Consider the following 12,542-nt stretch of genomic DNA (forward strand, 5'->3'; position numbering starts at 1 on the left):
CTAAGCATCTTTGAAATACTTCTTTCCAAGATGACTGAAACTGATTTTTTTAACCAGATTTCTATTTTCTTAAGTTATCGTGAATTTTTTTTAGATTTTCTGATTAGTTGGTATGTCCAAATGTCAGTTAATGGCTTTGATGTTTATGGCAAATCTTCACAAGACAAATGCAATGATCACTTTGTTGCTGCCAAAGAAATTGCATTGATGTTATTTTTATAAACAGGTAGATAAAAATAGAAGAATCATATAGTGTAGGATGAAAGAAATACTTTTTTCAGGAGTAGGTCAACTCTAGGTTGACATATAAGAAATGGTGGTGACATATACATTCAAAGCTGACATTGAAAGCATTTACAGGTCAAATAAATTGTTTGCTGAAAGTAGACAGTGGTCCCGTTTGTCAGAAAGCTGAACATTCTTATTTAATTTCAGACTGGAATACTAACAGCTTTTATAAGATTAGCTTCAAGGTGTGCATTTCTCCTTAGATTTGTAGGATTTGATTTTTCAGTGCTTAGATTCAATAGTTAGAGGTAGAATTTTCTAATGCATTAAGGACTAGGGGACACAGTCCAAGGAGGCATTTTTAAAGACATGTTCTGAACTGTGCAATTCCCTTTAAAGCATGTCTGATAGTATCAGTCCCAAGTCATGGGAAAAACAGTCTACAGTTTTTTACATTTTCATATTAGTAAAACCATTTGGTACCTATTTGTGATGTTCTTGTTCATACTGAGCAGGACTTTATATCATGATGAGTCCCCCTGAAATTAGCAGTCTGTGCTAGAGTACTGTTTAGTATGATCAGGGATATCAACATAACCCAGGGAACCCCTTTGTGTAACTAAGCTTTCAAAAAATGATAGACATAATCAATACAGAATATTCATTTTCTTTTCAGATACCTCCATTTTCTGAAGTCTCTTGTTGTGTGCCCACTGCTATCTGTTCTACTTTGTTCTTCACTTTTCTCCTGTTGATGCTCTTAATACCACCCAACAGACTTCTAGGCTGCCGCTGTTCTTTTAATCCAAACTCCAGCTACAAGCAGCTGTTCTGTAGGCAGACTTTTTTTTATTAACTTCGTTAGGAACTATGCCGTATCATATTACTGTCTTCTGTTCCTGGCCCGCGCAGCTGTAGTCATTGCTTTCCACAGAAGTCTTTACAGAAAGCTGTAACTTCTCTTTTCTCAGTAGATTTTTTGTGTGTGTGTCCTTTGCTGCCCTTAGGTTATCTTTGCATTGTGAGTAAGATTTTTTCCTACCATGTATTTCTGCTGATTTAAACCTGTTCCACTGGTCCAGTTCAACTTGATCTGAGTCTTTGCACAGTCGTGGTGCTTTTTCTACCAGGAATTTCCTTTCATTTAGATTCTCAAATACAAACTTAATCTCAGAGCAGCCCACCAGCTTTGGAAGGGCTGATTAGCATTACAGCCAGACAAACGTAGAGAACCAGAGCCAAGATCTGTGAAAGAAACTTCTATTTAGGTGCCTAGCTTCCTGTCAACTTCAGTGGGAGTTCAGGCACGTAAATAGGTTTTAGGAGCTTAAAATCCCATGTGGATCTGGCTTCAGGCGCTTTTCGTTGGAGTTCGGCCATCATGTGAACAATGGTGGATGAACCTGAAAATACCTCATTCCTCCTCCAGTCCAGAAAATGAATTCAGCAGCATTTCATGGCCAGCCTCTCTGCCAGCTCCCTGGCTGGCTTTCAGAAGCTGAATTAAAAGCTATTAAATGGAAAACGATAGAGTATATTGCACCAAAAAATTCAGACTTTGAAAAACTCCCTGCTCCCAGAGCTGGCTGAAGTATCACAAATGCAATATAATTCAATAGGGGAAGACTGTCAGATTGTAGAATCATAGAATGTCCTGAGTTGGAAGGGACCCACAAGGATCATCAAGTCCAACTCCTGTCCCCGCACAGGACAACCCCAAAATTCACACCATATCTCTGAGGGCGTTGTCCAAGTGCTTCTTGAATATCGCCAGGTTTGGCACCATGACTGCCTCCCTGGGGAGCCTGTTCCAGGGCTCCACCACCGTCTGGGGGAAGAACCTTTTCCTAATATCCAGCCTAACCCTCCCCTGGCCCATCTTCCTGCCATTCCCTAGGGTCCTGTTGTTGGTCACCAGAGAGAAGAGATCAGCGCCTGCACCTCCTCCTCCCCTTGTGAGGCAGCTGTAGACCACGATGAGGTCTCCCCTCAGTCTCCTCTGTGCTGAACAAACCAAGTGACTTTAGCCACTCATATGGTTTCTCCTCTGAACCCTTCACCAACTTCGTGGCCCTCCTCTGGACACTCTTTGGTAGCTTTGTATCCCTAACATACTGTGGTGCCCAAAACTGCACACAGTACTTGAGGTGAGGCTGCACCAGATATGTGATGGTGAGACTTAAGGGGTCGTACCCATGATTCCTGGGAAATTTAAATATGGGATTAGCACTAGAATGCCAACTAGCTAGTTAGAGCACAGTCCTAGACAATTAGTGTCCTACACCACCACAAACACAGCCTTTTTCGTGCCTTTAAGTGCACCTTTCTGGAAATCAGGAATAATAATAAAGTTCCTGTTAGGCACATACCAAAGCAGCAGTTTATAAGAGCAGATACATAAATTCCAATTTAATCTGAAAGAATAATTGACAAAGCTGCATTTTGAACAGTGATCACTTCATCATAGTTGAGTCATGTTTAGAAAATTTAAACAAGCTGCATGATTACTCTAGGAAGCATGGAATGGTTTGTTCAAATCAGTACCATCTGTGGACAGAAAAAGTTGGGGGAATTTTAGTCATTCTTGAGGAATGGAAATCTGATTCTCCATGCTAGAGTAACTGTAATCCTCTTTGTATCTGTAACCCAATAGCATAGTTGTCTTGAAATTGTCTCATTGAACACAATCATCAGCTGCAGGAGACACTGCCACTGGGTGTCACTGCTCCTCACTGCGGCCCTTGGAGCAAACCTCTCATTTGCTCTGCATTCAGATCACACCTTTTCCTTTGTTCTAATGAGGGATTACATTTATATTTGATTCGTTGATTCATCATTAGTAAGCAATGAGATAAAACGGACTAGATTTTTAACTGACTAATGTTTAAGGCTCTGATTCCATTTTAAAGATCTGTCTAGGCACTGGAGGAGAAAATTTTCCTACACCATCTGCCAACTGACACTTTCTTTTGTAGGTTATAAATATTTTGCATATATGGGTCTTAGTAAACTGCAAAAATGATGACATGAAATAGAAATAAAAGCTTGTGTAGGAAAGAAGTACTCGTCTAATCTGTCTGTTACCTTTATACCTGCAAACTTACCTTTCGAAATGGTGGTTCTGATGTAATATTACTGGGATGATCACAGAGACTATCTTCAGCCGTGTGAGAATAATTTGCATGGGTTCCCTCTGTAGTCAGCAGGGGAAAAGGACACTTCTCTAGGGGACAGACGGAAAGAGAAACATCATTTTCTTGCACTCTTTTCTGTCCCCTGCTCTCTGGGAGTTTGACTCTTTCTATCAAATACAAGGAGAGGTCATGGAGGCTGGCTTTATTGGACTTTGGTTGTTCTGTGTGAGGGCCCACAAATCAGGGCCACTGTTATTTTTCCTGATATTTCTAGTTCTGTGAAACTACCAAGCGTCTTTTCCATCTTTGCATCTGCAACATTGCTAGCTCTCAATTCTCTTTGATGGCATCATCCATGTTGAAACTGGGGGAACAGGGTACTCTCCCTGAGAAGCAGAGCCCACCATGCCAGCTAGAACATGGGCCCTGCTATTTCTGCCTGTGATTAGCTTCTTTAACCTGCCTTGTTTTAGGTGCAGAGGCTGAAGTTGTCCCAGTCATGGCTTTACCAGTTGCACATTTGAGCAATTGGTGGTATATATTTCCACCTTCGTCTTGGCACTCAGCAAGCAGCCATTTACCTTCTACTTTATTCCAAGCCCCTATTTCAATATTTGATCCAGTCTTTAACTTAAATTGAGTATAGTCCAATAATCAGTTTTCAGCAGATGGAAGTTAGTAATGGTAGACTAAGAGGCATTAGAGCCGGTGGTTTCCATCTCCATGTTGCATACTTTCACACTTATATTCCAAACCTGCCAGTTCTGGCTGTTCCTATCTCAGTAAGAGTTCCTGGAGTTGTGGCCTGGGAAGGTGAAGTCACATTCCTTATCTAAAAAAGAGTAATCCCTACTGAGTAAGAATGAGGAGAATTGAATTTTCTTAAATTCTTTTAGTTTTTATCTGTTCTGATGTCTTTGGAATTGCTGACTATTAATTTTTTAATTCCTGGAATATGTAGTATTGGACCTTAAAAAGACTTTAATTCAAGGTCAGAGCGAGACTGGATGGAAACTTTTATTTCACTCAAATAGTTTTATCCATTCTATCCCACATTTTATCATCATCATAACTGAGTGTGTAAGATTCATACTCTTTGCAGTATCTTAACAGATATTAATAGCTTACATTACAATAGAGGATTTTTTAAAGGAAAAATACAGATTTTTTATAGTAACCATTGAACATTTCTCTGCCTTTATTTTCCATTAACTAATGGTCAAACTAAGCCCTTTCTTGTAATTTAAACAAGTAGCAAATACAGCTTATAGACCTATTATGAAAATACAGAGTGTATTTTTTTGAAAGTGGACAAACAGTATTACATCTCCAAAACTGTGATCAAGCAAGAAGGTTACTGCCTGTTCTGTTTTTATTTACTACTTCCCGTACTTCATGCTGATAACAAGAGAGCAAAACAACTTTAATTTTGATAGTATGGAGTATGATGGTGAAAGTTGTCTCTTGTGAAGATTTTTTCCTTAGACAGTTTGCTCTTGTTCTGTGTCTGCTTAGCGTGTAGCAGGGTGGGAGCATGTGGGGCTACTGCATGCTGCGATGTTGTGTACGTGTGCATGAGAGCTGAGCGGAAAGGCAGGGGAAGCACCCACGGTTCCTGTGGCTGACCCCACTCCTGCAGGCTCCACCTGCTTTGGGCTCATTTGAAGGGATTTGAATTTCTCAACCTTTTCATCATCACATCTTGGTTTGTCTCAGAATTTACATTTCCTGCTAATATTCGTATTTAGTGGAGAGGCTTCAGCTTCGTATTTAGTGGAGAGGCTTCTGTTTATTATATTATGATGATTTTTATAAACAAATTGTTGCAGATGAAAGCAGAGATCAGATTATTCCCAGAAGGGGAATAAAAATGGAGGGTTTTCTCTTTCTTCCCCAATAACATTGGTCTGGGATCCTTTTATTCTTTATGTAAGCCTTGAGGCTTCTTCAGTTTCAGCTTGAGGATGTATCATGTGTTTTTCTTTTACCAGCGATACTTCTTCCCCCAAAGACTCTAAAGCACTCTTTAAAGCTAAGTGCACAAAATGATTTCTGAGCTGATTTCTCTGCACAGTTTTTGCCACAGAGAGTATTAGTATTATCTTACAGAGTCTTAGAGATAATATTAGCTTACTGTATGACTATGTGATATAGCACAAAACCATATGTTGCATCCAGTCTGCGAGAGCTGGGAATACACTGTTGGCTTAATATAGATGTGGGTAAATATGTGCGCGTATGTATATGTGTATGTATGTACATCCATGCACTCCTTCTGTCTCCATGCACGTGAATAGAACCTGTGTATACCCATGTATACGTATGTATATAAATACATAGAAGCAAAGTTAGTTGGAAGTTTCTTTTTTTGCTTCGTATTGCCATACTATTTAGCTCTTCCTGTTGGAATTCTTTTAATTTGCTGTTTACTGAACAGCTTGTAAAGCACTTATATAAAGACAGACAAACATGTTGCATGTATTGATACTTTCCCTTCAAAGGTGAAACAGGACACTTATGAAACCTTGAGGTGTTGCTTAAGGATTTCATATGTTACCAAGAGAGGCAGACAAGTGAGTATTTCTGAGTGAGAGGTGAGGAATCCCAGTTAGCAACAGCAGTAAAAGATGCTATGGGTAGGCCAAAAATAACTTTGCTTGATATTCCCTCCCCCAGTTGAGACATAGCCCCAAATGTAGCGACAGCAATGTCACACCTCTCAAAGCTGCCCCTGCATGCCACACCCAGAAGTATTTTTCTTCATTTCAAAAGCTATAGTAAATGTATTCCACCTATATATGTATGGTGTGATTTACCCCAATGGAATTAGTCCTTATTAACCATATAAAATTGAATCTTGGTCTTTAGATATGCTTATAAAAATATTTCTTTCAACATTGGATAACGGGGTTATAGTTGCAATCACTTTTCAGTCAAATGAAGATATCTTATAAATGTTCTAATTTGTAGTTCCTAGTGCTCCCAGGGATATTGTTTTTTCCAATGTGCAATCAACAAGTGTGACCTTGAATTGGAGATCACCGAAATCTGTCCTTGGCTACTTTCAAAACTACAAGATTACCACACAGCTACAGTCCATCCACTGCAGTGACTGGGAAACTAAGGAATGTATTGAATATGAGATGCATCAATATTTATATGAAAACGTGGTGGATGACCAGATAGAAGAGACAGTGTATGGACTGAAAAAATACAGATGGTACAGATTTGCAGTTGCTGCCAGTACGAATGTTGGTTATGGCAGTTCTTCACCTTGGATTTCTACGCAAACACTTCCTGGCTGTAAGTAAGGATGTTTGCCATGTGTCATAATGCTTTAACAATGTGATGTTCACCTAAATAAGGAAGAACACTTGCTAGAAGTTATTTCTTCATAGACCTACAGTGTTGGTGAAGTTAATAAGGATTTACTGTAGTAAAAAAGGATTTACTCTTCATGTATGAAATGTCGTGATATAAATCATGTGGTAGGTATGCACACTTGACACTACTTCATGTTTTAATGCCTTTTGGATGCTCTACTATATTTACTGCTTACCCAACAGCAATTTTGTTCCTCAGCCCTATTCCACATCTAGAATTGGCAAGTGTGAATTTTGGCTATTTTGGGTTGATATGCCATTTTCAGTCCATCTCCACATGTTGGATGTGTCAATTAAAAGTAGTCTTTTATTTTATTCTTTGGCTAAACGTCTGTTCTTTAATGTCGTAACACTTCCCTGAAAATCTCCTGTACATTCCTGGCAATAGAATTTAAGTAATAGTTTGAGACAAATTCAGATTTCTTTCCAATATCATATCCACCTAAAGAGATTACAGATCAGAGTAGCCATGTAACACCTACAGGATCGTCATGCCTCAGCTGAGGATTTCAGTTTCCAAGTAAGAGAAGAGTTAGTTGTTACGCATAAGTTATCACTAGATATTTGAGAGAAGGGGAAATGAAACATAAATTATTTAGTAAGTTGTCATGTTGACATATGACCTTCTCTCCCAGTCCGCAGCCAGCCTAGGTCAGAGCACATCTGAGATCCGGCCTCTGGCCTGTGTAGAACAATTGAGAACCACCATGACTGGCCTGACTAAATCACAGCTCCTTCACTCCTGTCCCCTTCCAAAGATAATAGAGACACCAAAGATTTAAAGAGCTGTGTACCAACGACTATTCAATGGCCCAAATACTTACTGTGTTCCATTCATGTTTTTACAGTCATGTGATGTGAATCAGGAGGCTTTTATATAATGTTTCTCACAGTATCTGTGTATTCTCTGTACAGCAATACAGCCACCTCTACTTAAATACTTCACAACTTTTCTACTAGGTAAGGAAATACTGTGGTCTTCGTTTGCAGATGAAGAACTGCAATAGAGAAATTCTAAGCCCCAAAGGGCAAAGAGATTTGGACACCGTGGTAGTGAACATCACAATGGCCCATTTTTCACATAAAGCACAGAAGCAGAGAGGCAAAACACAAATAATCACATGAAGTTAGGAAACTCTTTATGATTTTCTCTCTGGACAGTGATAATGTAGTTTAGGAGAGAAGTAGTTTCCTATCAGTCCCACTGAGGAGATGGTAGTTAAAGGTTTAAAAATCTCATTGGACTGCACAAGCCCTTTCTGTGCCAATACAATGTCATTCTCAGCAGTAGGTCCTCTATGTGCTCTGTTAGCTAGTTTAACAAATAGTGATGGGGCAGAAGTTTAAAAAGTTCTGCCATTTCTTCCGACCCAAGTGCCTGGGGCTGCTGGCCTGTCTGTGGTGAGGGAAGTGGCAGCAAGAAATTTCCTGTGAGCTAAATCAATGACACATCAAGAGATGGGCTGCCTATAAAACACACCGCCGTGGAGTCATGGAAGGATGGGCACTATTCCAGATACCATAGCTGGGTGCTGGTCTTGTTCCTGGGCTAATGGCAATCAGCTGAGGAGGAAAAAAGGAGGAACGTGACACGTCACAGCTGGGTAGCCAGCTGGCAGCTCCAGCATGCTTCAGCAGCGCTAAGAGCCTCCCTGAGGAGTGTCTGATCTTTGGCAAGGGCAGGTCTCTTGCTACCTGACCTTATACTTTCCAAAGACTAGGCTTTAGAAATAGTGTTAAACAGACTGAAAAACCACACTTCCCCTCTTTCTGTTGCAAAGAGCACTGCCTGTAGCGGGGAAGAGAAAGTCAGGATGCATAAAAGACTGAGCCAGCACTCTGGGCAGCCTTGCAGAGTGTGTCCAGAGAACAGGTGTCGATCCCCCTCTCCTTCGTGGACTGGGCCAAGCATCCTCTGGCTCAGCCTGCTGGTACACAGCCAATATACATGGTCTGTTAGGGCTTAAGGGTGCTTAGCTGCTATGTAAAATAGCCTGAGTACTTAGCCCATAAAATCAATGGGAGTTGTGTTTGCAGATTTGAGGGCAGAAGTTAGCCACTGTTTCTGAGTTTCAAGAAATGCCTCTGTAAGACATGGCTTCTGCCAAAAGGAAAATTACCTTGGCTGTGAAATAATAGTCAAACTATTTTTCTTCAGAAATAACAGGGTTCTCAGAAATTTTTGTTTCTCTCAAGCCTGAAGAAAATACTGTAGTTATTATACTCATATTTGGGACATTACTGCATTTAAGCTGAAGACTGTTAGACTCACTTCCCAGAATATAAAGTGAACAACAGCAAAAATTACATAACAGAAACCCTAAGTATTTTTTACAGTTGCTGAGGATTTGACTGTTGTTCTAAAGCAGAAATACCTCATAATTCTGAATATCCAGTGACTGTGGTGAAGATCTTAGCTATTGATTTCAATTGTTCATTATGAAGGTAAATTTAAGGCTACAAGAATTCTTTTAAAGATTCTTTAACTCATTGAGAAGTTTCAGACAAAATATAATGGCTGTGTTCTGTACTGAGAGTGGTTTTAATGTTACTCCATGTTAACGGATGTTCAGTGCAGAAGATGTTATAGGTTGTTCAGTGCAGTCCAGTTCTTGCATCACACAGATAAACTATTCAGCCTTCTGTCTCGCAGATTATCCTCACAGGAATTGTCCTACTGTCTCATAAAGTAGTTTGATGGCACTGTTATTACTTGGCTGATGGATTACCCAAGAGCCAAATCTACTCTGCAAGATGAAATATTTTCAACATAACCTAGATTTATATAGTTACCAGTACAGAAGATCACAGTGTTGTGTCACAGTAAGGGAAAGGGCGAGAAATGTTTTCCATAGCTAGGGAAACTTTGCTTCCACACACCTGCACATACCTTGAGTTTCAGTTTTACATTTATAAGAATAAGATTGGCCAAACTTGTACTTTCTAAGAGAAAAATGACTTTGGAGGCACAGTGTTAGGAGGAAAAAGAATGGCAGTGAGATGACTGACCTCATTTTGGATCTCATACAGTTACACAATGCAATGCTTTTTGGTAAACTGCCAAGTCTCCTAATGCCAGGGTGTACAGAGCTACAAAGGACGATCCCAGATGTTCGAATGTCCCGTGAAAGCTAGGACATAGACGCATGGGGCAGAGGGTTATGCTTCTCTTTTCAGCACCTTCTTTCCCAATCCCTGCTGATACCCAGTTGCTCGGTACACTTAAAGGTTTCTGTATGGGGAAAAGCATTAATATTGTGTCTGTTGTTGTATGCCCTTTCTTCTGGTAGGTTCTTCCTGAGGGATCTTGTTTTTCTTTGTTCCTTTCATTCTCTCAGAGCTAAATTTTGGAAAGTAAATGTGGCCTAATATACGGTATAAATGATTAAATATAGGTAAAATAACCTAGGTGATTACAAACGAAAAAACTGAATCTCACACTTAATTTTTGTTAAGAAAAAAAAAGGCTGGTTTTAACCAAACTGGCAAGCATGAATTTCTGTTAGAAGACTGGAGTATTCAGTCTTATTTTGGAGGATTATGCTAAATGATGGGCTATCCAGACTTATCTTCAAGCTAACACACTTAACTGCTGCCTTAGCATCAGGACACAGATGGATGGGAAAGATGACCCTGACCTCCATAAGACCCACATTCCTGTGCAAGGATAGAAGCATGATAATCAGGAAATGATGGTTATTAGTTACAGAAAATGCATTATTGTGAAAACCAGGAGAAAAGTGCTTACGAGAGGAAGTGATTGGATTATGGGGGAATGAAAGAATAAGACTAGGTCATTTCTACTGAGTAAATTGCTGTGATTTATAAGAGAAAGGGTATAGTGATATCATGGCCTCGTATTGACTAGATTCATTTCACAAACAAACCTAAATCAGAACGTGGCAGTTACCCACTGAAGCAAACACAGTTTTTAAAAAGACAGTTTTTGCAAGACATGAGACATGTTAGACACGTTTCATTTTCTGATTATGCAGGTTATTTCAGAAAATATTCCTAAATTTCAGTATCATTCAGTTAATGTCTGATGTTCTACTTTTCATGGTGAAAATAAACCAGGTATTAAAACTTAGATTTATTTTAGATAAGTATCTTAAATACAGCATACTCAATTAGAATTCTCTTGCAAAGATCTCAAAATGTGCCAGACATAAACTGCATATGGAAATTATCTGTATAACTAACTTCAGGTTGGATAATTTGTAGATTAAATTATGCTTTAAAATTATTTCACACCGTCATTGTCTAATCCATAAACCCATATTGGCTCCTGAAAAGGAACATAGAGAGATTAAATGTTCCATTAATGCTGTAAAATAGTATTGGAAAATTTTGTCTTTGGCAGCTTGATTGGTTTGCAGACTAAGGCTTGAAAAACTCTATGTACCATTTCATACGTTTTAAGAAATTTCAGCTGGTGATAATTGTAATACCACTACCATAGTTACTGAAAGCATTGTTCACGCTAAAAGACACTGAGCAACAAGTCTGACACACATTACCTGCAAAATAAGCTTTGTTTACATAATTCTAATTTTTAGGGAACATGTTTGCCCTTGTTTTTTATTGTATCTGTTCCAGCACCCCACTCAACAGCCAGCCCCTCTGAGCAGAGTCTCCTCTTTCACCACCCCTCATGTGCTTTCATAGTTCATTCAGTTACACTCTTCATTCAGTTGTTCCATGCTGTTCAGTATTTTGGGGGACTGCTTCCAATGGCTGAATTTGATATTGCCTACAAAGTCTAGTATATTGCTGCTAATCCCAGCACAGCAATCTGCCTCCTATATCCAACACCCTAAACTCTTCATTGCACCTTATCAGCTCCCAAATCTTGCTGTTTGTTCTGCAGCCATGGTGCAAAATTTTCACCTTCACAGTGCAGAATTTTGTGATTTCTCCTCATTAATGGTTCACACATAATTTCAATAGCTACATACCTCCTTCCACGCTATTTTTCCTTTTCCTAACCTCTTTTCTGCCTAACGAAGTAGTCTTGTATACACTCCAATTTTCCTCATTAGGCCCTCTTCCCTAATGATTAATGGTGAAAAATACATATTTATGCATTAATCATGTTTGAGAAAAGGGACTACATCATCTGATATGGGTAGATATTATTGCGTTTATAATTTTTTATAACAGCCTGTTCACTGATATGTGTTAATCATAGTTGCATTTTTGTGGTAGATTAAAAAAAAAAGGCATCATGAAGCCAAGTTCTGTAAAAAATGTATAAATCTGTTGTTGCTTCTGTAATGGGCTGCTCATTGATATGTGTCACAGTTGTCTTTTCTTGTAGTCGACCCCCCCAAAAAAAGGCATTATGGAGCCAAGTTCTGGCATTATCTACAACTCTGTTGTCACTTCTATTCTAAATTTATTTTCCTGAAGTTTACCACAGATGTTATGAAAAAGTAATACCACTTACTGAGAACTGCTGTGTTGTTTTTGTGATTTCATTAATTTCTTATTCATGAATTTGAAATAACTAGGTTAATACACCTATCATCTTGACAAAAGGAAATTTTAGGAAAATCACATTTCGTAATGTGAAAATTCTTGCCCGCTTACAATTCCTATCACGTTTTTGTGTGTGTTTTCCAGAGTTTATCTACATGTTAAGAATAACTTGAAATGAAACCTGGAAAATATTTTTTTTCTGTATAACATTATTTGTACTAGTACTTTTCAATGTTGCTGGAAATTTTTTCTAGCACACAGAAGACCTTGTGTTTTCACAATTTGTTGTTCTTTGAATGATTAATTTGACAAATGA

General features: G+C 38.9%; 1 protein-coding gene across 3 annotated transcripts in view; it reads left to right on the forward strand.

Moving 5' to 3' along the window:
* The window catches only part of PTPRQ (protein tyrosine phosphatase receptor type Q), a 145,119-nt gene that overhangs the window by 87,244 nt on the left and 45,333 nt on the right, over positions 1-12,542 (forward strand). For all 3 annotated transcript variants that reach the window (XM_064450170.1, XM_064450180.1, XM_064450185.1), the window contains exon 43: positions 6,333-6,665. In XM_064450170.1, coding sequence (XP_064306240.1) covers positions 6,333-6,665 — 333 coding nt within the window. The remainder of the gene's footprint in view (positions 1-6,332; positions 6,666-12,542) is intronic.

The sequence above is a fragment of the Phalacrocorax carbo genome, chromosome 1, assembly GCF_963921805.1.
Source record: "Phalacrocorax carbo chromosome 1, bPhaCar2.1, whole genome shotgun sequence".
NCBI classification, from domain to species: domain Eukaryota; kingdom Metazoa; phylum Chordata; class Aves; order Suliformes; family Phalacrocoracidae; genus Phalacrocorax; species Phalacrocorax carbo.